We start from the raw sequence: 26,477 nt of genomic DNA, 5'->3' as shown, positions 1-26,477 counted from the left end.
GCAGCCACCAGTGTTACTGGAGAAGTGCATCCTGAGCTCCCCTCACATACTTTTCTTGCAGCAAAAAACAAATACGGGGAATTAAATTGTGTGGAGATATTTTATATTTGTACAGGTAATTATTTTTAATAAAATGCTGCTAAAGAATACAGTGGTTAGAGCTCTTATTTTAGGTTTCTTGGTTCTGCTGCGGAGACTGAGATAGGGGGTGTGTGTTCAGTTTATATTAATCACAGCGCACTTTTAAATGGGGAAGAGGAGTGGATGTGAATGAAACCAAGGATTAATTATGGAGTTTTAATTAACTATTGGATTAAAGCTCAAAGCTATCACTTTAATGTGGACATTTTGGCAACAGACATTTATCCCAGCTTAGGAAGCATCTCCCTTTCTATTCTATGAATTAAGTATATTGTTTAAAAGCATATTTTTAGGTAATTCCCCAGCTCCTTGGCTTTGTAACATGTTCTTGTAGCCTGGGGCCGTGGACTCGGCCTGTCCCAGTGAGGGCTGGTGCAGGCAGTGGGGTGTGCTGTGGTTCTGGAGCTCCCGAGGAGGGGCTGATCTCCAGCTCCTGCAGAGCAATCTGAGCTGTAACTGCTGGATAAAAATGCTTGTTAGATGCACCCACTGGTATTTCACAGAGGGATGTGTGGCTGCAGGAAGGTGTTTGAAAAGCACCTGCAAAAGGTGCTGCTGTAAGGATGTAAATGCATTTACAGCGTCTGGGCTGGCTCTCCCCAGTGCCTGTGTCCACAGCCAACATTAGGGGTCTCTCTTCACCCAACACTGGGATCTCAGAGCTTCCCTGCACGGCCCAGGGCTCTGCCCTCACCTGCACAAAGCAGGGCTCGGAGAGCGAGCTCCTGCCTGGAGGGAGCTGGACCCTCCTGAGCTGGGAGGTGGCAAACACGACCTTGGTGGCTTCTGTGCTCTGGAGGGGGCTGCCCTTGCTCCCAGAATGAGGCGCTGCACTTCATCCGTGTGATGGGAACACCGATGCAGAATCGGAGCTGGGTCTGTGGTCACTGCTCCCCAGCCAGAGGCCAGGAGCTGTGTTGGTCCCTGCATTCTGGGCGAGGCACACCCCGGCGCTGTGGCTCAGCAGCAGGCAGAGCTGTACCCAAGCTGAGCCACAGGCTGGGGGACACAGGTGGGGTGACACCCCCGGGGCTGACAGGGCTCCCCTCGGTGCCTCCCCTGCTGCGCTTCCCCGATGCAAACCCTGCCGGCGTGTTCTCAACCTGTAAATCCCTGCAGCAGGCTCTGGAGTGGCTGCAGCTTCATCTGAAGGTGTGCTCACTGGGAACTCTGCCAGCCCTGAGAGCTCTCACCCTGGCAGTGGTGACACCGCAGTGACATCAAGTGGCAGTGCTGCACCTCACGTGCTCTGATCCCTCACCCGCAGGTCCTCGCCAGGATCCAAATGCTGATGAGCACCCTCGTTCCTCTGACCAGGCCTCTTGGAACTTAAACAGGAGCAGCAAACAAAACAGACACAGCCACAGTCCAGCCTCTGGAGCCATTCCCCCCTTTTCATCTGCGAGGAGCGGATGCAGGGGTTGCTGTTGTGTGTTTGCTGCAGCCTGGCACAGAGCCTGGAGCTCACGGCTCTCCTGCAGAACCCACCACCACTGCAGGGCAGCTTTCTGCACACCCAAACACTGTAATGAAATCTGTGGTGAGTTTGTCACCTCAGAAACAATAATTTATTGGGAGTCACAGAGAAACTGACAAGTACTGAAGTACAGACATTAGCAAACACTAATTTACATGGGCTGTTACCAGTTTATAAATAATGGGTGTGCAAGGACCTGCACTGCCAGGTCAGAGCACTGGCAAAGCTACTTGGTAGCACTGGTTTCTACAGATTACAATGGGTGGTATTTACAGATTTAAAACTGCCTGGATGCCCCTCTGTTCAATGTAACATTAAAATAGTGAAGTAGTCTCATGAGCTACAGCTCTACTGAGCCGAGTTCTGCCTCCATTTATATAAAATTCATTAATGCAATCAAAAGCAGAATCTGCCCCTTAATCTTTTTTAAATTAAAAGTTGAATTTAGAGCCTAAGGCCTAAGCTTGGTTTGATAGAAAATGCTTGTACCACGTATTCCCAGGCTGAAGCCCACTACTGGCTACGTGATCCGAAGTAAGTAACCTACAGAAGCATGCTCAACACCCTTGCAGGAATTTAAACCAGAACTGCTTGATAATCTTCAGATGCCCCTTCAGAAATCTGTTTTTAACTTCAGCACTTGCTGTCTTTCAGCTCTAAGAACTTTATACATTCCAAAGCAGTGTCTTCAATGGATTTTGATGAGCCAGTAAGATTTGCAGCTAAGTAAGGCATAACTCCTGATGTCACTTGATTGAAGTAACACACCTGTTTGAACAGAAGTAAATGAAACAAAAAAGCCTATGGATTGCAAGCTAGCCATTTTTTTGCAGAGCCTGGGTGAGTATCACAGTTCTTATGGATGTGAATAGAAGCACACAGTGCTTCTGAAACTGAAGGTAATAATTTGCAAAAAGCATGCCTTTTTTACAGCACTCCAGTGATCTGGGTGTCCTCCCTGCTCTCAGATCCTCCAGCATCTGCAGGTAAATGTACAGAGCAGTGCAGCAAGAAACACTGCGTACAACATGTTAAATACGTGTGCTTTGTGAACAAAGCTGCTGCCTGAAAAAAAGGAATTGCAGCCATGGAGAGCTGCTGAAAGTTTTCATTAATGTGTTTTTTTTAAATGGAGAGGTTTTAGCCTTTCCATGGTAAATAAGTCTGGCATGGGTCTAGAGATGGGATTCAGTTTGTGTGATTCCTGGCATATGAAAATTCAGGTGAGGAATGTACTTTGAAGTAATTATTTGGCCTTACTGAAAAGAGAGAGACACCACCAAAGACCAGTTTATGGCACACCCTCTAGAGGTGTATTTTAGGACTCAATGAATGACTCTGGAGGGGCAAGGCAGCCTGCAGTGCTTAGTTAGACCTCATTTCTAACAGTCAGATTGGCCAAAGCTGGGCAAGACAGACTCCACACACGCAGACCGAACTCTCTTTTTGGAGGTATTTTGCTGTTCCCTTTGCAGACTGTCAGGTCAGGTGAGGTGACAGCCTCAGGGCAGGGGGTACAGGGCAGGGGGCACAGGGCAGGGGCACAGCTGGGCCCTGCAGGGCTACTCACAGTGCAGGAGCTGCTGCCGTTGCTGTGGATCTGAAACCCAGCACAGAGGATTTCACTCCTGCAGAACTCCGGGCTCGGGGGCACCGCCCTGAGGGTCACCGACCTCACAGCCACCATGTAGGGCTCCCTGCAGGGCAAGGGCAAGCATCACCTTCCTCTTGTTAAAAACATGCATGGAAGTAACTACATGTCATTTTCACAGGAGGGCAGAGAAGCTCCTGTGTGTTCAATGATCTGATTGAAAGCCTGGGCCCAGCTGAGCCTCCTCGAGGCTTCACCACAGACTCCAGTCCAGGAGACCTCTGTGGCAGCCAGAGAACAATCCCCCACCTCCTGTTCTTTTTAATTTACCCTGCTCTCCTCAGCCCATGTTTACAGAATCAGGGAACAACCCTTACCCAGGGGCTTCATAGTGTGGCCACAGTAAAGGTATCCAAACTCATTCAGAACCCTCATGGGTGGAAAGCAAGCCCAGTACAGAATACTGCCTTTTACTTACTGTTAACTTGAAGAATTACTGAATGTGAGAAAAGAAACAGAATAAAGAAGGGTAAGATACATCAAATGGTCCCATTTGCCCATGTTTCACTATGTAAGAACAAAAGGAAATCTAATACAAAATAATAAAATTTTAAAAAGCAGTGTATGTTAAACTGAGCAAGGGACTTGGCAGAATTTACAGACACAATAAATGTGTGAGGTTTCAAGCACCTCCTTGACTAAGTAAAAACTCTGTAATTACATTGAATGGGAGTACAAAGTCACTTCAAACAAACAAGAAGACAAACTCCCATCTAGGTGCTTCAGCCCACTGACAGGCTCTCTGGGACACGATTTTTTCCCCAACTTGCCCATTTCAAATTTTGGCCAATTTGCCCTCCTGGTAGACCACTCCCAAAAGTCACTATCAAAGAACCAATACTGGACTATGCTAAAAATTCATGCTGATCTGGATTTATTTCATTGCACCTTCACATTGCAAAGCTAATCTGGTTGTACAAACTCAGGCATCAACATAGGAATCTCACTCCTTAAAAAGCACAGGGCCACCTTTGTCAGCCAGGGACAGATCCCGGTCACAGGACTCCAGAATGTGGCCCCAAAGAGCTCAGTTACAGTCAGAGCCATACTCACTGCGGCCTGCAGGGCTGCCTTTGGGACACGAGGATCACAAAGTCTCTGGGTTTGTGGCCCGTCGTGGGGGGAGCTGTAAGGCGATAGATTTTCTCCTCTTCGCTCACAGCCTGCAGGACCTCGCATGTCCTGTAAGTACATTTCACACACAGGTCAGGTGCTGGTGCGTGCAGCAGCATCTCCTTCACAAATGCAGTGCAAACGGCTCCATCCTAACACCGAACCTTTCATTTGCATGTTCCAGCAGCAAGGCAGACAGAGAGAAAAACTGGGGTTTTCTGCAACACCTCATCAACAGTATTTCTTTAGGTTTCATTTGTTACAAGCTGTAAATTCAGTAGAGATTGCAGATTTTCAAATATCCCTAAGATTCCACTTCCACCCTCTGGTAAAAATCTTTCAGGATGGAATAACTAACTGGAAATGCTTCACCAAATCAAATTAGTGTAATTTCAACTCAACTGTCTCTAATGACTATTGTACACCATAAAAGGTAAATAGAAAACCTCAAACACCTTTTAGAGCCATTCCAAAACCCATTTCCAATCAGACAGACTTCCAAACGTTATTTTTCTGAAAATACGCATTTTGAAGAACCCCATTTCTTGATTTCTCACTTTGACTGGACAGTGAAACTGAGGATCAGTGTCCCAAACAGCACAAACATGAAGGAATCCAGGTTTTCCTTAATTTTTAAAGTTAGCACGCACAATATATCCACCTCGGTTCTTACTTTTAACTTTCTCTTTTTTTACTCATTTTGGGTTTTTGTTACTCTTAACACACACGTCTAGGATGGAACTGTGCTCATTTCAGAAAAGATGACCTCTGTCCCATCCCTCTCTTTTGACAGAGCACTCTGTATTTTCGAACCAGACTAAGCACAAACCGCATTTTATTTCTACACTAAAAAACCAAAATCCATACTTTGACTAATGAACCCTTGATGTCAAATTCTTACAACACTTTCTTCCTAACGACGCAGCAAAGTTCCAGCACATCAGGAGTGTGTGTGACAGAAAAGAGGGGTGCTCAGGGGGTTCAGAGCCCCAGGGAGAGGCAGGTTCTCACAGGAAGTGTCTGTCCCAGCGCTGGCGGAGCCTGAAGTCGGACAAGAGGGAGAAGGCGACGTGCGACGGAACCTTCACCTGCATCTCCACCTTGAAGGACAGCACAGCACCCTCCTCGTGGGTCCAGATTTTCACCTGAAAAAAAAAGCCAGCATGAATTAAAACAAGGAATGATTACTATAAACACTTAGATGCGTAATCCTACACATTTAGGACTCGAGCAGATTTTCTCAGGAGTTCCTGTGAAATTCCAGATGCCTTTGTCCAGGCAAATCAGCCACAACTTGGCCTAGGCCCACTGCCTCTGGAGTAACTTCCCTTTCCAAAATATCCTCCTTTTTCTCCCTTTTTCTCTTCTGTGAAGCAGAGCACCCAGAAGTAATGACGTATTGAATAACTACTTAGAAACATAGTTTTGCATCTCTTGTCCCACACCTGTGCTATCCTTGTCTTGATTATCTTGGGTCTATTTCTATAGGCCTAAATCCCAACACAGAGAATTCAAAAGGAATAACCTGTACATAACAATGTGCACACAAAAGAGGGTTTGGCACCTCCCACAAACCCCACATAATGGCAGAAGATGGGTACAACAGAATGCTTACAATTAGAAGGTTTTATTCCCAAATACACATGCTTTATTGCTTCTCAAATCCTGGAAAGTTTAACAGATTTTCATTTCCAAGTAATACAAAATTCATAAGGTTCATCATCACTGCTGAGGTTTTGTTGGGGTTTTTTTGCTGTATCAAAAATGAACGATCTTTTGGTTACGCTGCATTTGTGCAACAACACAGATTCTGTATTTTTCTGGATTTTCCTGTCTTGGAAGAGGAAATAAATCACAACATAATCCAGCAAGCACCTTGCTGAAGGAAAGTTTGGTGTAAAACTAAAGGCTTAAGAGCTTTAAAAACCACCTACAGGAGGTCTGCATCAATATTCCTCTAAGGCACAGAACAGAAATCACATTGTTCTAGGAGTCTTCTAGACTTGAGAAATCACAAAACAAAGCAGGAGGTGCAGCTGTCAAAACACCTCTCTGCTATGTGAACATTAGCAAGGCTGAATTATCTCCACAGCCTTACAAGTCTTGTGGTTTTGTGTCAAAGACATCACAGTGCCATTTTTTACCTTCAAAAATTGTCAGTCAGCTTGGGGTCATTCCAGTTCCAGGGATAAGTGAACAAATCCTCTGAAGCTTAAGGTCATTCCCCCTTTTGGTGTCCTTCTCCAGACTTCTTGTAAGCCCCCTTTAGGCACTGGGAGGTGCTTCAAGCTCTCCCCAAAGCCTTCTTTTCCCCAGGATGAATGACCCAGTTCCCTCTGCCTGTCTCCATGAGCTGGTTCAAGCTTGCTTTTCCCAGCACCAGTGTTGTCCATTGTCTATTTGGCACAGCAGTGTTTACTGAAAGTCTTTAACCACTGGAACGACCTACACATGGAACTGGCAGATTTGCCATCACTGGAATTCCTTATTATTGTATCTGCTCTTACTCAGGTGTCTTATTGTCTACATGCAAGAGTCACTAAGCAGTGTTTCATAGCCTGTGATGCACAGGAGGTCAGACTAAAATACTGCAAAAGTCTTTTCTTGTCCCAAAACACCTCTGGAACAACATGATCTTGAAGTAAACTGAGAGTCACTACCCACATTTCAGAACCCCAGCCTTGGCAGATGCTTGATGTCTCTCCATTGTCTGGAAAACACACACTGCACTGGGGTAACACCAGGTTTGCCCTTAACTTTCTTCTGCTTTTCCTGGCAGAATCTTCCTCTGCTAGAACTGGTTTACACACGTTTCCTTACTGATTTTGGATTTTTAACGCCAATTCAAGAACAGAGGGGTGCTTTCCTTTCAGACTTCTGTGATTTTTTTTCTGCACTTACATTATCCAGGGTCCTGGTTATGTCCCATCCCGATTTTCTTGCCAGGTGTGTCAGTGCAGCTATGTTGCTGTAACTCAAATATGCCTGAAACACAAGACACATGTCTGAAAATGGAGGGGTAAAGGTACATTTCACTAAACATTGCAGAAATGAGGTGTTCTTCTTTCTATCATTACGCTTCAACTGCAAATAAATGTTTATTTTCCTTGTAAGTGAAAACACACTTCAGTAGTTTCTGAATTAAAACTCTTCAGTGGCTTCCTTATGCACGCACGTGGCTGTTGGCAAAACAATATTAATTAAAGGACAAGAAAACACTATTTTCTGCTTCTCCAGTTATAAAGCCGTGCAGAACAACTTTGACCACCAGGGAGACAATACAGATAACCTCTCAGACCACTGAATTAATGGTTTTGTCCATCTTCCTCTGCAGTAATTACACGAAAATTAACCTCTTCTTTGCTACCAAGCTGGGTCCATCTTGGCAATTGCTTTACACAGCAGGCTCACAGCAAAGAAAGTGCAAATACACCCTTTATTTATGCTTGGCTACAGTGGATGCAGTTCTCATTTAACCACTGTATGAAGAGAATACAGCCTTAGAGTCCTTTCTGACAGGCTTTGATTTCACAGGAAATAAATCTTAAGCAAGCCATTTTTATCATTGTGTGCATATTTTCATTCATTGTTCTGCAGAAAAAAAAATGCTGCTTTAGTCACAAAACCTGGACACTGAAACAACATTTAGGTTGTCTATAAATCCACCAAAATTCAGGTTCAACACCATTCACTGGCAAGACACAAGCACAGTCAATGGCCCAGCATGTCCAAAGCAGAGATACCAGTCACCTGGTGCAGGGTATCTGGGAATGAACACCTGATTTCACCTCTCTCTCCATAGAAACAAAGTTTATGCTATTCCAATGTTCATATCTCTGTTGCTATCTCTCCCCCCACTTTTAGCACTTGCTAAATGGTTTCCTCACAGCAATTTCTTAGCTATTCAGTGGCTGGAGAAAGACAAGAAACAAAATCCCAAACTACTTCCTCTACAGGAGAATTCAGCTTCTGTAACAGCTGGGGACACTGAGGGATAAATCTGCAGGAGACCTTAAGGGACCACTTGTATGCGTCTATTTTAAGGGCTTTTTTTTATCCTTTGTATTGAACTTACTCTTACATCAGCAGTCAATCATCTGCTCTCCTTTTTTAGAAGAGAAATTTCATTGTGTTACACATGCATCCATTCCCCATGACCACCACAACACTTGAGTGCAGAGGGTCCACCTGTACTGCCACAGCCTGAACAGCTGTTTCACCCACCCCAAAGGGTGCACAAACACAGATTTTTATGCACCTACAGATTACCTGGTTGCCTGTCTCCCAGGCATCAGAAGGCTTGTCTCCTTTAGCTGACAGCATGCATTTTCTAAAACATAATTAAAAAGAGACATAGTAGCATGAATTGGTTCTTTACACTCACTTCTGTATATGCTAGGAAAAATCACTTTGTATAGGCTTAAGTGTCTTCTAAATACAGGTACTTTTATCAATTTTTGGTTTGAATAACTGCTTTTTCTTTCTGAGAAAGATGGTGAAACAATATAACCTACAGAGGAAAGTCATTTTGAGACAAGGAGCCTCTAATAATTTCCATGGCAATGAAAAAAACATTATTTGGACATTTAAGCCATGTAACAGCCATATATATGTCAAAGAGAGTTCACTTACTTTATTTGGAGGATTATAAAATTAAGTTTTCAAATTAAGATCTGCCAGTGACCCAGCTATACCTGGTGAGTCGAATCCTCCTCCGGGCAATTGCTCCGTGGTACCTCCTCACAGCATCCTGTATGAAAAGTGAACCAGAGAATAAAACATCTCACTATTTTTGAACAAAGTCTGAAAAAGGACAACTAAAAATTATTAATTACAGATGGGCAAATGCCAGAGAAATAATACAGGCAAATAAAGAGCAGCACTTTGTGTATTGAGCTTTCCACAGACTAACCCAAGTAAACTGGTGGTTTACTTTTTGCCTCAGCACTATTCCCTGAAATTTGAAAAATAACCAATGTGATAGAAGAGTTGTATCATTCTAGCATCCTCTTAGTGCTTTTTGGTCCTAAACCAGTGGCAGCTGGGCAGTGCACCACACACATTCCACTCTTTCTAAATGTGCCACCCACCAAATAAACTATTAACCCAATTTATCATCATCTGGTGTTCAAAGCACAATGGAGATGTTATTTTTTGAAGTCCGTTTTTCCTCTTGGGACAGCCTGCAATGAGCAATAGTGCAACTTACTGTACATAAGAAACCTTGATTTATTTGTCTAGTTGCCATCCTATAAAAAATAAGGTCCCTGATGTTAAAAAATCATTTAATTTCTGCCTACACTGGCTCTCTAAAATTCTTGTAAGTGGAACAGGAAGATTAGTGACAGGTGTCATCACAGCAAATAATTCAACAATAGCATTCACACTGCTCGAAGTGCTTCATGAACCACTTTGAGGGAAACACAAACTGAGATCTCCATGTCAAAGGAACTGAAAAGCCCACCCACGTCATGGGATTTGATTCCCACAGACTTCTTTATTCACTCTATTTCTCATCTTTGTTAAGGGTTTATAAAAATAACTGTTCACTGAATACTTAAAAATTTCATCTACAGTCAGTGGAAATGGCACAAAACAAAGACAAGTGGAAAAATCTCCGAACACATCAGATTCTTCTCTGCCCATCAACCACAGAATCTCTAGTCATGAGGACCCTCTACTGAGCCTCTCAGTTTTGGAATAGTAAAGCTAACAATAACAAACCTCTCACTTGAGGGCAAACATTTCATTTGGGGCTTTTCTCTCCTGCAAGATGCATTTCAGTGCCCCGCCTGGTCCTTGCTTGCCCCAGAAGGCTGTGGTGACCATCCGGCTCCTGAGAGCTCACCTGTGTTGTAGGCTTGACCCTGGGGAAGGTGAGCAGCTCCCCTTTGTCATTCACAGCAGTAAAAATGAGGAATGCACTGTTAACGTGCCGTGGCTGGGCCTTGATCCACTCCTCACAGTTGTAAGCCTCGACACGGACACCAACCTCCAAGCTGAAAGGAAAGTTTGAATTAATTACTAAACTGCTGCAAGTGACGCAGCAGCAGCCCTGAGACATGCTAAAAAGGACTGCAGTACCTCCAGGCGTGCAGGAAGCCTGACTCAAATACCTTCTGTAGCATAGCAAATCAATTACTCAATCTGGACAGACACACTTCTGAAATAAAATAAAAGATGGCAGTAGCTAAATAGCATTAACAAAAATAAGCAATACACAGAACCCAGATCTGTCAACAAATGCCAAGATGGGAAAATCCTGGCAACAAGCTGGCATCTTCTGAAGAATCGGATCTCTTGGAGCAACTCAGCCCTTCAAAATCCCTGAATTTAAGAGCAATATTTATTGTCCGTGCTTGCAGGAATGGGATTTGGTGACAAATGATCTTTAAACTGAAAGTCAGAGAAAAATTGTTTTAAAATCTTCCAGTGATAAAAGTGAAACAAAAAAAAAGCACAGACAGGCAGTTACAGATATAGATACATCCCTCCAAGTTACACATGAAAAGTAATTCATTCCCTAATGAAAATCCTGCTGATGAAACCTGAAACACACACTGTTGGCTGGTGCTGGAGATGCCAAGGCAGACAAGAGATGAGGAGCTTTACCTGTTGTGAAAAGTGTTGTTGACAATGGCATTGAAGACGAGGCGGTCACCCACAAAGGATGACCCCCAGAACTTGAACATGTTGACTGACTTCAGGATGGGATGGGAACGACAGAGGCGGCTGAAACAGAGAGAGAGAGCAAAACACACAGTTGTGCTAAAAAGCACAGCTGCGGGGGGTGACTGCAGAAACAAGGTTTGCAGGACCTGAAAGGTCACTAAATTACACTGATGTACTCCATGTTAGCATGTTCAGCTCCAAGAGCATGTAACTCGAGCTTCTTATGTCATGCTGTTTGCTTTCCAACACATTTTACAAACACCAATTAATCTCACTGCTTGAGACTACCCTCTCTTAGAGCCAGACCATGAATCCCTTACCTACAGAGTACCCACCTACCTCACAGTTTCATTAATTTCTGTCGGACTGCACAGGGAGCAGGTTCCTGAGCAGAGTAAAAATGCCAGACCTTAAAGCCCTTAAACAATTAAAGGAAACCTGAGCAGAAAGGCCAAGCACTAGGGACAGTGTCCAAACAATGCCACGTCAGTTTACCTAGTCTAAATATTTGTACTTTTTGCTTGTTTTTAGATGCTTTCTGCTTGTGTGATAGGAAATGAGAATAAAAAAACCCTCACATGGCTGCCAGATGCAGTCTGTGTTAATAGGATCTTGTCTGCAAGCTCTCTGGAGCAGGCAAAAATCAGGTTTCTTCATCAGTTGTACATGTAGTCAAAGCCCTTCACTTTCTGCGAGGATGTCTGTGCTTCACAGGAAGAGGGGACAATATACAGCACATGCCATTTATTTTTAGCCTCTGAAGCAACACACTGCTCTCAGTAAGGACCCCATGTGCACATCTGAGGATAGACTGTTCCATGGTGAAGTTTATAAATGTGAAAACACAGTTCTGTAGCACTCCTAGCTTTTAACTCAACTGCACAACTAATGTACCAGTATTGTTAAATGCACACAATTATCTGCAGCTAATTAACTGACTGGTACATCTCTTTAATAGTCTAATACATTTGAATTACTTTGTAATTAAATTAAAATAATTTGCTCTTCTGATTTAAAATGCTAAGCGTTGATTTAGTTTACAATGTTCAATCTAAAGATGCAAACACAATAATGATGAGGAGAGGAACAAACCAGAAATGGGCTTAAATATTCATTTTTTCCTGGAAGAGTACACCCTGAATGCTTTTATTGCAAACATAAGGAATAAGAAAGTATATATAAAGTTCAAGCTAATATTACTAATATTCAAATGGTTTTATGTTGGAACCCTGAGTTCTGAGAATTTCAGCCTTTCAGTGTTGACAGACAGTGATCCTCAGAAGCACACTGCATTTGACCTGAAGCCTTGGGAAAGGCTTCCCAAATTGTGTGGTAACACTGAGGCTGCTGCTGTGTAGTTAAAAGTTATATCACTGGGTGGAATATGTAGAGATGTAGAAAAATTAGGTTTACGGGATATATGTAACAATATGGAGGATTTTGGGTGTGGATTTGTTCTTCTTCTTTTCTCCTTCTTCTTCACAAATCTGGGTGTTCTGGTATTGGGTCAAAAAACCCGCACTGCAGATCATGAATAGTTAGTTACTGCATTATAAGTAAAAAAAAATTAGTTGGCATTCCATAATTGGGTAATTTGGACCTTAAAAGACCTTGGAAGTTAGAACTTGGAGCCACTTTCACCTTGTTAACCAAGAGGCCCATCCCGTGCAGCTGTACTATAGATAAGAAAGTAATAAACATCTAAGTCCGAAGATAAACTCCCGGGCTCTTCTATTTTAATTCGAACTCTGAGTAAAAGAACTCACAAAACAGAGGCAAAGAAGAAAGAAACGATAAAAGAGAAAATTAATAGTTTTATTGCTATCTGCAAGATTTACATGTATTGGCCAGCCAAAAAAAAAAGATGGTGGGGAGGTGAGAAGCCAGAAGGAGAGTGAGTAACCTTTAAAATGCCCTTACAAATTTATTTTTCCTGGGTTATCCCTCCAGTTCCGTTCCTCCATCACAGTCTGTGGCCATAGAAACTCTTACCTGGCACCCTCAAAGGTCAGGTCTAACTCTGAGTGGCCTCACAAAAGGTTCATAGTGAGAGTAGTTATTTCTCAAGCAAAAACTAACATCTCTGTTTTCAAACAGCCTCTGACACCAGCTATTATTCCTGAAATTTTCAACATGAGTAATCATGTTTGACATTAATTAGTTCAAAGAAAATTTTGTTCGATACTCCATTTGCTGATGCTTCCTTCCTTTTTAAAATCTAAATGTGACTCGCTCTAGGTAAAATTTATCAGATGAAAACAGGTAAATATTCTGAGTCATATTATGGCAAAAATCTGCAACAGTCCCTTCAAGCCATTGGAATTGCACGCTGGGGTAAGGTCAGTGCACTCTGATGTTAGAGAAACAAGTTGTTTATCCAACCACTACAGAAAATCTGTTGTTATCAGTAAAACCACTGGCTACAAATCAAAACCATATGAATAATGAATAGAGAAGCCATTTAATTATTAAAGATAAAAAGGGAAAACATATCTAACATCCCTGCAGTGAATTAGGTCACTTGGTATGCAAGGAGAATTCAAACTGAAACTTGAGTGGTGCTTACAAAGAAGCTTTGTACAGTGTCCAGGAACAGGAAGGGAGACAAATACAGTTTGACTCCAGGGAAGAGGAATTAAATGATTATATGTCTGGGTCACACTGACAAGCAGTGTCACAAAATATACTTTGTTCTTTTTACCTGAAGATGCCTGAGCTCTTTAAAGTGCTAAAATTGTTGCAAGCCATAGGATGTGCAACTCAGTGGGACTGAAAGGTCAAGTGACTTGCTGAGGGTTATACATCCGTTCTATGTACAACAAAACAGAACCTATTTCTGCAGATCCTTCTTCTCTGACTTCTTTTTCTTATGGCATCATGAGGATCTGCAGACTAAGTTACAGAAGGCTGTTCATTTGTGGATGTCACTTAATACAGGGTCAGTATTGGTTTTATCCTTATTAAACAACTTTGTTTAAAACCTTTGCTTTTAAAACACTGTACCAAGCACAAGGAGGGCGGGTTTCTGCTCCTGTATCCAGTGTCATCTACCTGCAAAGATTTCCAGGAAGATAACACAGCTCCTTTTGCCTTAGGGCCTACATGTGTAACAGAGTAATTTCTGACTCTCAGTGGCATGGCATGCTGTGGGAGATGTACCACATAAATAGTTCAAAGGCCTCCTGTAATGTGAGGAGGAGGAACAGTCACTAAGGCCTGGGTCTGTATTCTTCATAAAATAAATCCCTGTGAAACCTTTAACATTAAAAGCACATCCATTTAGAACCACACGCAGAGAAATGCTGTAGGAAAGTACCTTGCTGAAATGCTTGCCACTGTCTGCATCCAAGCCATGATCTGGCCACCAAAAGTGTTTCCATGATGGTTTGCATGAGGAGGCAGGACAAGCTCAGTGCTCTGCACATGAGTATGTTCAGTTGAAAGTGCATCTTTCTCCTCACAGGTATCTGAAACACAGCAGCAGTGTATCAATGAATGCTTTCAGAAGAAAACATACCCAGTGAAGCGTGCAGTTTGCTTCAGACTCAGTGAAAAGAAAAAAAACAAAGGCACAGAAGAGCCCTGTGGTTTGCAAGAGAAGCAAGAGGCTGAACATTTACTCTGTCAGGGTGTGTTCACGGCTGCCAGCACAGCTCCAACAGGGGCTGTCAGAGCAGTTCAGCAGCGACTCAAATGTCTGTCAAAGACTCTGCACTGTGTGTGATGGACACCTGTACAGATGTGTTTAATTAAGGTTAGAGCAGGACACAATTATTTCATAACTTGCTACAAATCCTGTGATTGTCTGAGACAACACTGAACAGATGAGAGAAATGAGGATCTGAACCAGTCATCATTTTATGTTACCTGAGCATTTCTAATGTCACTTTCAAGTGCTTAGCCATGCATCCTCACTCTAATCTCTCTTCTTTTCTTTGGTGTTTTGCAGAAACAGATTCAGGCATGAGATTACACCAAGTAATTTTAAAAGTGCCTATCTGTGCTAGGAGCTGCTTGACCTGAATGGTACTATTGACTTATGCCATAATTAACTCACTTTGTGATTATACAAGTGTGTGGAAACGTATGACTAACTCGTACTTTGGACCTACTTAAGTTGTTCCCTAAGATCCACTCATCACACAAACTTCACTTTCAGGGTATGATTTGTACCTATTTTGCTACCTAGCAGGCTGCACACTCAATGTACCCTCTCCTCCCCCACTTTGCTTGTTCTGTCTCCTTAAGGAGGTGAAGTAGTGCTGCAATAATACCCTTCAAACAAGTTTCCAGGAAAGGCAGTGGAGACAGAACCCATCGACCTCTGATTTGTCACTCAGGTTATTAAACTCTACCCTGTGAGACAGTTACCATGAAGACAAATAGCTTGTTTTCTTGTACCAAACAAGACTCTTCAGTTCTATGAAGTTGTACTGAATTGTTAAGGCTAGATTTTTTTTATAACAGGTTTAATCTCTCCTCAGTAAAACCACATAATGTCTGTTATTTATACATGGAGCTACCGCTCAGATTTTCCAAATACCAGCATATTTTCTTAACTTCTCTAATTTCTTCTGTGGGGGAACACAACAACTTTTGAGCACAACTTTCTTTAAGAACAGAAATTACTGCCATAAATAAAGAGAAACCTGTTTCTTTGCTCAGTTTTTCTAACTTTTTTTACCTGTTTTGACCTCTATGTAATGAAACTTCTCCTGCTTGTTGGGAATAATGTCAGGGCAAAACATAGCTCTTACTTTGCTTTCTGGCAAAGACATGGCCATAAGCCTGAGTGAATTTCATCCTTCTGTCTACATCACAAATACTGTCCCAGAACTTTATTGCTGTAATGCAGAGTTCTGTGTGGCTTGTGAAACCTCACACACAGAACCTACGTGAAGATCTGCATTGCACATCTATTTAATGCATGCTTGGCCTTCAACCCTGCATTTTTAAATCTGGAATTTCTGAAAGACGAAGAAATGCCAGTGTATCAAAATAACTGCCTAACACACCTCTGGCACCCCTAAGCACAAATCTGGCACAGACTTTTCCACCTGACACCACAACCCCTAGGAGATGTTTCGTCTGCTTTTTTCCTTCCTTCCAGCTGCCCACAAGTCTTTGTTCCACCTTCTATGCTGAGTACAGAAATCACCTTCCTTATTGCTCTCCTGCATTAGCTTCTGAAAGACCTGGACATAGCCCAGACGGATTCTTCTCCTCTCAATAGCCAGGCTGTGCTCCAGGTGGTCTTCTGTAGACACAAGCTGTACAGGTTTTAACTCAACCTGTGCAAATGAGAAGGAAAAAACCAGAACAGGTCTGAATGTCACAATCATGACGAAGTACACTTTTGAACTTAAAACAGCATCAGTATTTTCTGCAACTTTTTCCTATCAACTATCCAAGATGACAAGTTTATTAATACAAACAAGCACAGAGTTTAAAGTTCAATAGATTCTGCATCATCCTTTCGGAATCATTCATTAAAACTCAGTGACAAAGTGCTTTTAGCTTTTAAATACAAACATCCATGAGAGCACACAGTGTTTAAGACAGTTCTCATTTAAGAAAAAAATAAAGAAAAAATAAAAAAGACAGGAAAAGATGGAACTTCATATGAAGGTTTGAGGATTGAATTTTTGAACTACAAAAATAATCCAGTTGCACTGATCAGTGGTGTCAGTGTAAATTCCTGTGTATGTCAGTTCAATGACCAACTGAATCCAAACCTGTACTGGCTTAAGAAAATTACTACCTTTGGATAACTACAGCACAGGTGTCACTGCACAATCACATGTGAGATTTGTCTAGAAGGCCTAGCCTCAGGAACATTAAAATAATGCACAAAGCAGTGCACCACAGACAAATTAAACATTTTGCATCTTGCAGTGATGCCACTAACGTTTCTCAGCTTTTGACTCTTCCCTCAAACCCTCTTGCAGATTCATTGCCCCCCTCCCAGTCCTTTTCAAGAGTTTCCTAGATTTTCCCAGATGGCTCAGCTAAAAAAATTAGGGTGGTGGCTGTATTGGGATTCCCTCTGTACAACTTCAGAAACAGTTTTCAGAAAAGCAGATTTGAAAAAAATATTCTTCAATTTCTCTGAGACTTTAGTTTGTGATGGAATTTGAACTGAACTCTGAAACTCCCTCTGGGTCATTCCTGTCTTAAGCCTAATCTTAGTTAATCTTCACCAATTTAATCCTGAGTTAATCTCCTTGGAGATCTGGGCAAAAGGTAAACAGGTTGATATTATGAGTATGATATCAAACTAATAATAAACAATTCTTACTTGATAGAATTTTAGTGCTATCAGGGTAGCAATTTAGCCATTAGCCTTTCAGAGACAAGTTAGGCTTTAGTTTTGGTGAAACTGTTCCAATCACTTTCTTCTCCAAAGTGTGCCACATCTTCACAGAAGAGAAAGCAGGAGTGATTGGATATATTAATATATCATAGGATATATCATGGGATGGCTCTGCCAATCTGCAGTGGATGTTTAACAGGCAGATGTGCTGTCATAACACATTCCATGAGACAGGAAAGTCAGATCTGTGATCCAGAAAGTACAATTTGACATACAAAAGGAATTTATTCAGAGAATCTGAGGAGTATTTGGCCTTTCTCATAAGGAAACGCTAAAAGGACTGTGCCTCTCTGGCACAGCGATGTGAAGGCCAACAGTACCGTGACTGATTTCTGAACACCTCCAGAGAGCCAAACACTGGGGAGAAGAAACAGCCCTGGCATGAAAACTAATTAACATAAATGGCAACGAATCCATTTAGATTGGAAGTTAGCTTAAAAATAATGTCTTCTGTCTGAACAGCGATGTCTGAACAACCTCCCCAAGAGGGGAAGTGAAGGATAAAAGCCTCCACCCTGCAATCAGCTTCTGAAGAGGAGAGAGATTCACAAGGAGACTCACAAGGATCTCTCTTTCATCGCTTGCCTCTGTCAATACTGCAGCCCATAAAAAGGCCCCACTTCTATTATGAACAAATGTGCAAAAGGAAATGGAAATAACAATAATAATAATGGAAATAATAATAATTATATTAATAATAATAATAATAATAACAACCTAACCATTTCAGAGCAGAGAACTGGAAAAAAATCCCAAAACTCTACCTCATAAAGTCTGGACTTCATGATTTTTCCTATCACCAACCAGAATAAACAGTGCTTCTGCTATGTTTCACAACCAGAAAAGTTGGGTTATTTCAAAGAAACTCAATCAGTCCAAGCTTAGGAGAAAACAGGAGAAATACCTTTCCAGCACCATCTGGTTTGGCCACGTATGTTGCATATGCCACACTCACAATCTTTTCGGCATTAGTCAAAACATCCTGCACTGTCACCTTGATGCCAACCTACAAGGAAGATGGTGGTGGAGGAAGGAGACAAAAAAGGTGCTTACATCGTTGTCAACTGACCTGAGACAAACCAGTGCAGTTTTTATCAAGTTAATCATGTCCAGTCCCTTACACCTAGTGGAAAAAGGTTAAAAAATTGCTCTGATCACCGATACATCTCTGATCATCACAACGTTAACCGAACTCTGAAAGGTTTTTTAGTACAACAACTTTTATGTATGTTCAGTATCACATGTAGGGTAAAATTACAAAACAGGAAGACACTCAGATGTAGTTTTATGGATATTTCCTTCCATTTACTTGTGTGGCATTTGGAGTCCCCATCTGAGTATTCTAAGATCTGTACATGCAAAAAAGTGTGTTTAGTGGTGCAAAACACAACGAAACACTTGAACGTGAAATACTGAATTTGATCCTGTGGGATAGGCTTGACATACACCAAACTTCTGATCTTTTCTAATTTTTAGAACTTTTTGGAATACATTACCTGTGTGATGCATCATTCCCATTAATAATAATGGGAATTGGACACAGGCACAATGCACAAAAAGCATCCCCAAGGTTCAGTTCTGATTTGAAGTGACTGGGCAAGGCTTTGCAGATTTATTACAATATGAAGACTAAGAACATTTGTACACCTGAGATACATACTTTTGTATCAGAAGTTACAAAAATGCTTTGGACTCCACGTATTCAGTGGACCTGGCCTGGACCAACACCACCTATCCCATCCTGCCCACTACACCTGCCAAAGGCTTCAGTTCTTTGGGGCCCAGTTTCTACTCTGACATGGATTATTTTACAGGAAACACACAAATGTAACACTCTGAAAGCAGTTTCATGAGGCAGTGTTACTGTTCCGATATCTGCAAGTATCTGGAACAAATACATCTGGACCCCTGCTGTGCTCCTCTACTGCTCCCACCTCTGCTCTATTCCTTCAGTATCTTTAGAATTAAGAGTAATGATCTCTTACCTCCATGCTGGTTTTGAATGCTCTGTTCACCTTTGTTCTGATGGCAATAATTTGTCCAACCCTGTTAAGAAGAATAAGACCTCATAGAATGCAAACATGCAGCTTTATAAGGGATTGAATCTGCCTCTCGGGGCACTCCTAACAGTAGTGAGGAAAATCTCATTAATCAGTCTGTGTCTTCCACACTGCACTGAAAATACACTGAAAAAAAGTGAATTTCTCACTGTTTTCGATTTAACACTGTTATTCACCAATCAGATTTGGTTAGTAAAATTACAGCCACTCAGAGAACAGCATAACCTTAATGCCAACATTCCTTCTCTCTGCTGGTGTCTGTACACTGTCAGGTGTGCTCCAGGCCCCCAGGTGCACCCAGAAATTTTGGCTTTTGCTCAAAAGCACATCTTGCACCAAATCACTGAGTACATCTAGCTGCAGAAACAGTCAGATACACTCTACATGCACCCCTGGCACAGAGGCACATGAGACGATAACCCCAGGACAAAAGGTGCTCTTGGACATCTCTAAAGAACGGGGAAAGACTTCACGTTCCAAGTCTTGGCCAAGAACAGGATTGCTTGTCCCTTCTGTGCTAACATCAACCCTCTGAAAACTACTCTTTCCCATTCACCTACATGATATACCTACACAGAATTTTTACTTTACCATCTAGTATTATTTCACTATATTATTATTTTTTAAATTATATAATTTATTATTTATTATCTTTTAAATTCTCTTCATTATATCATCAAATCCAATTTAAATGAGGAAATACTTTCTTTCCTTCTGGAATTCCTAAAGTACCTGTTCCATGTTCATAACAGGAGCAAACCTTGTTTCCAAACCCCTCAAATCCTAACTCTAAGCAGTGCTGAGAGGGTAGAAAGAAGGCAGTTTGCCCTCAAGTTTTCCCATTGAGCAGGAAGTAAAAGTACACAATGTGCAGGGTAAGCCAGAGGCACAGCCAAAACAGATGGGAGTCAGGCCACTGCCTCCAGGGAATTCAAACTGAGTTACAAATGCTGAAGAGCAGTCCTGGGGCAGGCCAAGTGGAGCTAATTACAGCCAAGACTGAAGTAAAATATAACTCAGAGCACTTGGGTACTGACAAAACCTTCACAACAAAGGATTTCACACAGTTATTACCCCAGTTTAATAGAAAAAAATAGTAAGAAGAATTTCTTCCTAATTTAAATGAATAAAGTTTTGACATTTAAAGGTAAAGGCTTACTTAAATTGCTTATTCCTCTGCAGAACTAGAATGGGAAATAGGAAATAGGAAACCTGCTCCTTCATAGGACCTGACAGGAACAACAAACTACACAGCAATTTTCTTTTTCTTGTTCATACCCAAGAACACGGGTGGAATCCTTTGGGTGGAAGGGGCAGAGGAAATGGTCAGTGGAAAGAACTGAGACCATCTGCAGGTACACAGCTCTCAGTAGCTTCTGAAGAGGATGCCCAGAAACAGTTTTTGCATTATTCATTGCAAAGAAAAAGCAGAACCGTTAAGGCAGTAGTTCTCAACTGCACAGCTAAGGGACCCACCAGCTCCCTTCCAGAAAGGAGTGCTCAGAACAGTGACTACAGATAGGCAGGGGCAGAAGTCACACAACACCACACTTCCACTTAAAGCTGTCAGAAACCTACCCGAATGAAATGACTATGATTCACCCATGGAACACTAATAAATTTTAAATAAATGTGATTTAAAATCAGATGCAACTGAAAATCAGTACCACTGAACTGCTGCGTTTACACAGACAGGGAAGAGGTTATCATGGTATAAAACCAAGTTTTCAACTATATAGATTTGTGACAATTTCTGTTTACATCTCAGCTGAAATAAGCACAGAAGACTTAATCCTTACAGAAGATTTAGTAAGCTGGTTTAGGTAAATAAACCTTACACCAAGTCACTTCCTTAAAAACCATCTTATTAATTTACTAGTGAGAGCAGCAAAGAGCTCTTTTAATTTATGCAAGACGTTTGTATAATAAACTAGATCTGGCAAAATTTAGGAAGTGCACAGTGACCTACAAGCAGGATGTTTGGGATAACCTGACACCAAAAAGCAGTTTCTTAAATAATCTCTTTCACAGTTACAAGATTTATACCTAAATTCTTGTTACAAATGGAACACTAGTATTACAAGTGAAAGAAGAACTGGGGAAACAAATTTGGAAGGAAAAGTATTTTCATTATATTCTAGAAGCTCAGTTCTGCTCTCAGGAAATGACGTGAAAGTCCCCTGAAGCTACTAAGTCTGAACTATTACACCTCAAAGGGAAATATTACCCTGACTTTTGATTAGTTTTCACAGACAGGATTTTTTTCTACGGACAAAATTAAAAACACAGAGCAATTCCAGGCAGGACAAGCACTCCAATACTGTAAAACAAACCAAGAAACTCTCTTTTGAGTTCCAGATTCGGTATGATCATGTTCTCTTCTTTGTTAGTGACTCTAGTTCTTACTCTAATGGACACTGCTCTAACAATCACGAGTGTGAGTGGATGCTTATTTTACACTTATGCCAGGAACAGTTTCAAACTGACATCAGCTGTACCTCTGACAGGCAGTGTTGCTGCATTCACAGCCACGATAACTGCATGGGCACTGCTCTGTGCAACCATGTCTATCCCATCTAAGCACTCATTAATTCCCAGACTGCACAGTGTGAAACCACAAAAAACCCACAAAGTAATGGCTTTAAGTTTCTGTAAAGACATGGTTAAGGAATAAAGGTCCTATTTCCTCTTACAGTGTCTTCTATCCCTCTGAAAACCATGAAAAATGGTTGGAACAAATTCAGTCCTGTATTATATTGTAGACTCAGTCGATTCAGTGCTCAGTGAATGCAAAACATTTCTGTTTTTCCTAAAAGAGCTGAAAGAAGAAGATGTTAAGAAAGAGAACTGGCAACAATAAAAACACTAATAACAGTAACTTTTATAGGTGTGTATTCCTTATTTAACAGAGATAAGCAGTGCCCTGCAGCATTCACTAGAGCCAGGAATCACCGGGCCATCAGTATCTCAGCAGGCATTTGACTGCCAAGTCAAAGTAACAACAGTTTATTTCTGCCCTGTGAAATGGATCTGCTCTCTAGGTGGGTCAGCCTATCACAGGTAGAAGAGAGCAATTTTGAGACTTAGCCCCGTGACTGTGGTGAGTTCATGGGTCTGCTATCTCCCATTTTATAATGCCCTGGTTTATCTCTCCCAAATAAGAATCTGCAGAATGAAAACATCTGACTGTCGTCAGCTGGTTTGTACCTGGCAGCCTCTTCAAACTGAACGTCATCCATGGACGCTGTCACGCAGGACACCCCAGCATGCTTCTCAGCTTCAAAAGAGACACAGGGACACACAGTTACCACACTGCCCCTGCAGGCACCTACACCCCTGTGGGCTCGTGCCTGACAGACAGAGACCACACACAGCAGATCCCACTTCTTCCCGTGAACACCATCATGCAACTCTGCAGGGGGCCCCTGAGGAAAAAAGAGACGCTAAATGTGATTAAAGGTAACATGTTTTATCATGATTTTGTGGTAAAGGGTGTTCACGTTTATGGCTAACATCAGGAGATGACACTAGATGATAGCAACTATCCTACTCAAGTTTGAAAACCTCTAACTAAGGTCTTTTTCTTAAAATGAGCATTCTGGTAAGAGAGCCTTAGCAAGCATTTTGAAGGACAGAAAGAGTCACAAAGTGTTACAAAGCTCACAGAAAGCTCATCATTCTCCCTCCAAACAGTATGTCAGGAACATCAGCTAGGGCAATCCAGTGTGGAAGTTTTATGTCAGCTGAAGATTCTGAGATACAGGATAAAAACCTACTGGCTTATTGGTGTGGTCACAACAGTGGAAAGCAGCTAAGTACGTGTCCTTAAGGAGAGGCTAAGGACTGAGGCTACGCGTCAGACGCGGTTGAACAAAGCTTTGTGTGTTTTAAACTTCTTGAATAGCTCCTTTGCAGAACCTACTCCACCAATTGTCAGGCATTTTTTAAATAGTACTCAGGCAAAATTGAGAGAAAATCCTTTAGTCTTGATCAAAGATTTACAGACAGGAAAGATCAAGGGTTCATTTCAACTAATAACTTGGGGAAAAGGGTATGCTTGTGTCTCAACAGGTGCAGGACCGAAGTGGATTCCAGCAAAAAACGTGAAACCCTATCAAGTCCAGAAACAAGCAGGAACTGGCTCAGGGAACAAGGAGGCGAGCACGCAGACGTGAATCAGTGTCAACGCTACTGTCGATGCCACAGACATCAGTTGTCCTTCTGTGCAAGAACTGTGGACGGAGTCTTATGCAAAAAGTGGGAAAGTTAATGGTGTAAATTCTGTATGTAAGAGTGTGTTAGAAGTTGTGTTACAGATCAGAGATTCCGATGTGGGATAAAGCTGTTGAGAATGAAGCTCAATCAGGTGTTACACTTGTGCCTTATCGTTTCACTGATTGCGCTAAGCAATGCAGCTTTCCCAGTAAAACAACCAAAAGAAAACGTCTGGGAGACTTTGGCCAATGCATCAGGCTTAGATACCATCTGTCTAACTCATTCAAGGCCAAAGAAGCCATTTTCAACATGTTTAGTCGGTCTACCAGCAGACAAATGGCCACCTTCCAAACATGCCAATCTAAAACTTTCACAATTCGGTTCAAATCCAGTGGAAAGTTGGGGTGTTTGGACCAAATCCCTTCTGGAGGCTCCTTATGAACCTCAGGAATTGGAAATTCTTGGTTCAATAAAAATGGAGTTTTGTGTAATATTCAGTTCTCCAGGGTTGAAACAAATAAAGACAAGATAACAGATGTCACTCCAAATTACAAAATACATAGAAATGCAAATTCAACAGTAAAGATGAGCACACCGTTCAACCAGGATCCACTGCAATTGCCACAAGGGATGTTTCTCATTTGTGGGGACAGAATTTGGCCTGAAATCCCCTCAAATGTCAAGGGCGGTCCATGCAGCTTTGGAAAGCTTTCTTTGCTAACGCCTAATGCAAAAATGATAAAAGAACAGAAGAGAAGGGAGAAAAGAGTTGTTGAGCAATATAAATCTGATTGTAATGACAAATTTGCAGCTTGGAATTTCGGACAAAGGTTTTCTGCAGCTCTCCTTTTACCTGGTGCTGCTGCAGGAGCAGCCTTGAGACAATTGGATCAATTGGGCTGTTGGCTAAGTAAGAACTCTCGTGCTGTCTCTCTCACACTGAGTGATCTGTTAACTGATGTTCAGCGTGTGAGACAAGCGACTCTGCAAAACAGAGCAGCAATTGGTTATCTTGTATTAGTGCATGGACATGGATGTGAAGAATTTGAAGGTATGTGTTGTATGAATTTGTCGGATCATTCGAAATCCATCCACTAAAGTATACGGCAATTAGAGGATGGAATGGAGAAGAAAGCGGATCATTGTTGAACGATTTGTTCAATTGGTTTGACCTTACACCTTTATGGAGAAAAATTTTGAAGGCAGGTTTGTATGTTTTAACTATTGTTGTAATTCTATTAGTATTTGTACCTTGTATACTCCACTGTGCTAGATGAGCCACGGACAAAGCTGTCAAGGAAGTGGTTTTGGTTCAAACAGGAGGGGGAGATGTAGGAACCCAGAGTGCCGAGAGGATTTCTCTGCCTGTTTTTAAGGGTTCTTACCCCCCTGAACAACGCTGTTTTAAACGCCAACCTTGGAAAAAATTACCAACGGTCAGACAAGAACTAGAAAATACAGTGGTGTGAATTAGGTGATGGACTACTATGTAAGACAGTCACAGGGTGAAAATTCAGAGGTTTTAGGCTTCTCTTTGTAGTAAATAGATAAAAAATATCAAAATGGAGGATTGTTGTTGTTCTCTAGACCTTCTTCTCCTTCTTCTACCACTCCATGTTCTGCAGTCAAAGTAGTTTGGGATGATTGGATAGAGAATTCTGCAGTTCCTGCATGTGTTACTGAATAATTGGTAGGAAAGTCAAAATAATGTCTGTTTTTAGTAACTATTGGTTAAAATATCTTTCAAAGGCTGTGTAAATCTTGACAATTAGACTTCACTCCTGCTTTCTGTGCTCTGTGCTGTACCTGGGTCACGCTGGTGGCTCTGTTCCTCTGATAAGACTTAATAAACAACTACCTGGAAGCATTGAAACTCCAGGAAAAGTCTCAGTTTATCTCTGAAACTCCTTGCAAGGACTTTTAGAAAATTCTCTCCCATCAGGAGGGATTTGGTTTATGGCACGGTTCAGTCTCATTAGTGTTGCACCAAAAATGCAGGAATGAAATAAAAACACACAAGATTTAGAAAATTCAAAACCAGAATTCACCTGCTGTGAAATATTTTTACCTAAATATGAACAGTTCTTCATCTCCCTGGGATACATTTGGTTGTGAAAAAAGAATGCACCCTTTTTGTATTAATTATGAAAGCTAACCTGGAAAAGGTAAAAATCTTATTTATCGTTAATATTTAATCACCTGATAGTTAAGTTTTTATAGCAAGTTAATATGACATATGATTTATTTGACCATAGCACCTTGAGCTTCCAGTCAGAAGATAAATCTCCAGTGAACCAGGAGCTGTATAAACACAGGGAACCTCTGCTCCAAAGTCCTGAGTGACAGAAGCATTAGAGTGGACTGGCAGGAAGCCTGGGAAACAGCACTGCAGAACAGGCAAGAGCTCTCACTCCCAAGCAGCCCCGTATTTTCAGTGAGCATCACAAGAGAGCTCAGAAATCAGAGATTTTACATCAGTATCTGAGGAGCTCCCTTTGAAAATATGAGGGGAAACCACAGCCTCTCCTCAAAAAGCGCTGAAGGGCTGAAATCGAATCACTCCTCCATACACCTCTAAAAAGAGGCGTGCTCATTTGGGGAAGCTGCCCCGCCGAGGCGTCCCCGCTGTCTGTGCGATCCCCGCGCAGGCTGCGGGCGGCAGGGACAGCGGGACAGCCCGCGGCCACCGGGGACAGCCACCCCGAGCCCCGCGGGCAGGAGCCCCGGACGGGCAGGAGCCCCGAACGGGCTGGAGCCCCAAGGGCAGGAGCCCCG

The 26,477-nt window shown here is 42.0% G+C and overlaps 1 protein-coding gene across 3 annotated transcripts in view; it reads right to left on the bottom strand.

Moving 5' to 3' along the window:
* Positions 1-1,682: 1,682 nt before the first annotated feature.
* The window catches only part of ACOT12 (acyl-CoA thioesterase 12), a 26,400-nt gene continuing 1,605 nt past the window's right edge, over positions 1,683-26,477 (bottom strand). For 2 of the 3 annotated variants that reach the window (XM_042023067.1, XM_042023068.1), the window contains exons 2-15: positions 22,695-22,764; positions 19,413-19,473; positions 18,332-18,433; positions 16,213-16,345; positions 14,371-14,521; positions 10,995-11,114; positions 10,231-10,381; positions 9,077-9,132; positions 8,652-8,712; positions 7,284-7,367; positions 5,394-5,527; positions 4,323-4,451; positions 3,189-3,315; positions 1,683-2,386 (exon numbers count right to left, since the gene is read on the bottom strand). In XM_042023067.1, the coding sequence (XP_041879001.1) occupies positions 2,252-2,386; positions 3,189-3,315; positions 4,323-4,451; positions 5,394-5,527; positions 7,284-7,367; positions 8,652-8,712; positions 9,077-9,132; positions 10,231-10,381; positions 10,995-11,114; positions 14,371-14,521; positions 16,213-16,345; positions 18,332-18,433; positions 19,413-19,473; positions 22,695-22,764 (1,514 nt within the window). In that variant the 3' untranslated portion in view covers positions 1,683-2,251. The remainder of the gene's footprint in view (positions 2,387-3,188; positions 3,316-4,322; positions 4,452-5,393; positions 5,528-7,283; positions 7,368-8,651; positions 8,713-9,076; positions 9,133-10,230; positions 10,382-10,994; positions 11,115-14,370; positions 14,522-16,212; positions 16,346-18,331; positions 18,434-19,412; positions 19,474-22,694; positions 22,765-26,477) is intronic. The other variant, XM_042023069.1, reaches the window with a different exon arrangement.

This window comes from Corvus kubaryi, unplaced genomic scaffold, assembly GCF_017639235.1.
Source record: "Corvus kubaryi isolate FWS band 111438036 unplaced genomic scaffold, C.kubaryi_AGA036_p1.0 37236, whole genome shotgun sequence".
NCBI lineage: Eukaryota > Metazoa > Chordata > Aves > Passeriformes > Corvidae > Corvus > Corvus kubaryi.
Note: the sequence above shows the minus strand (reverse complement) of the source record. Positions and strands in the feature narration are given on the sequence as shown.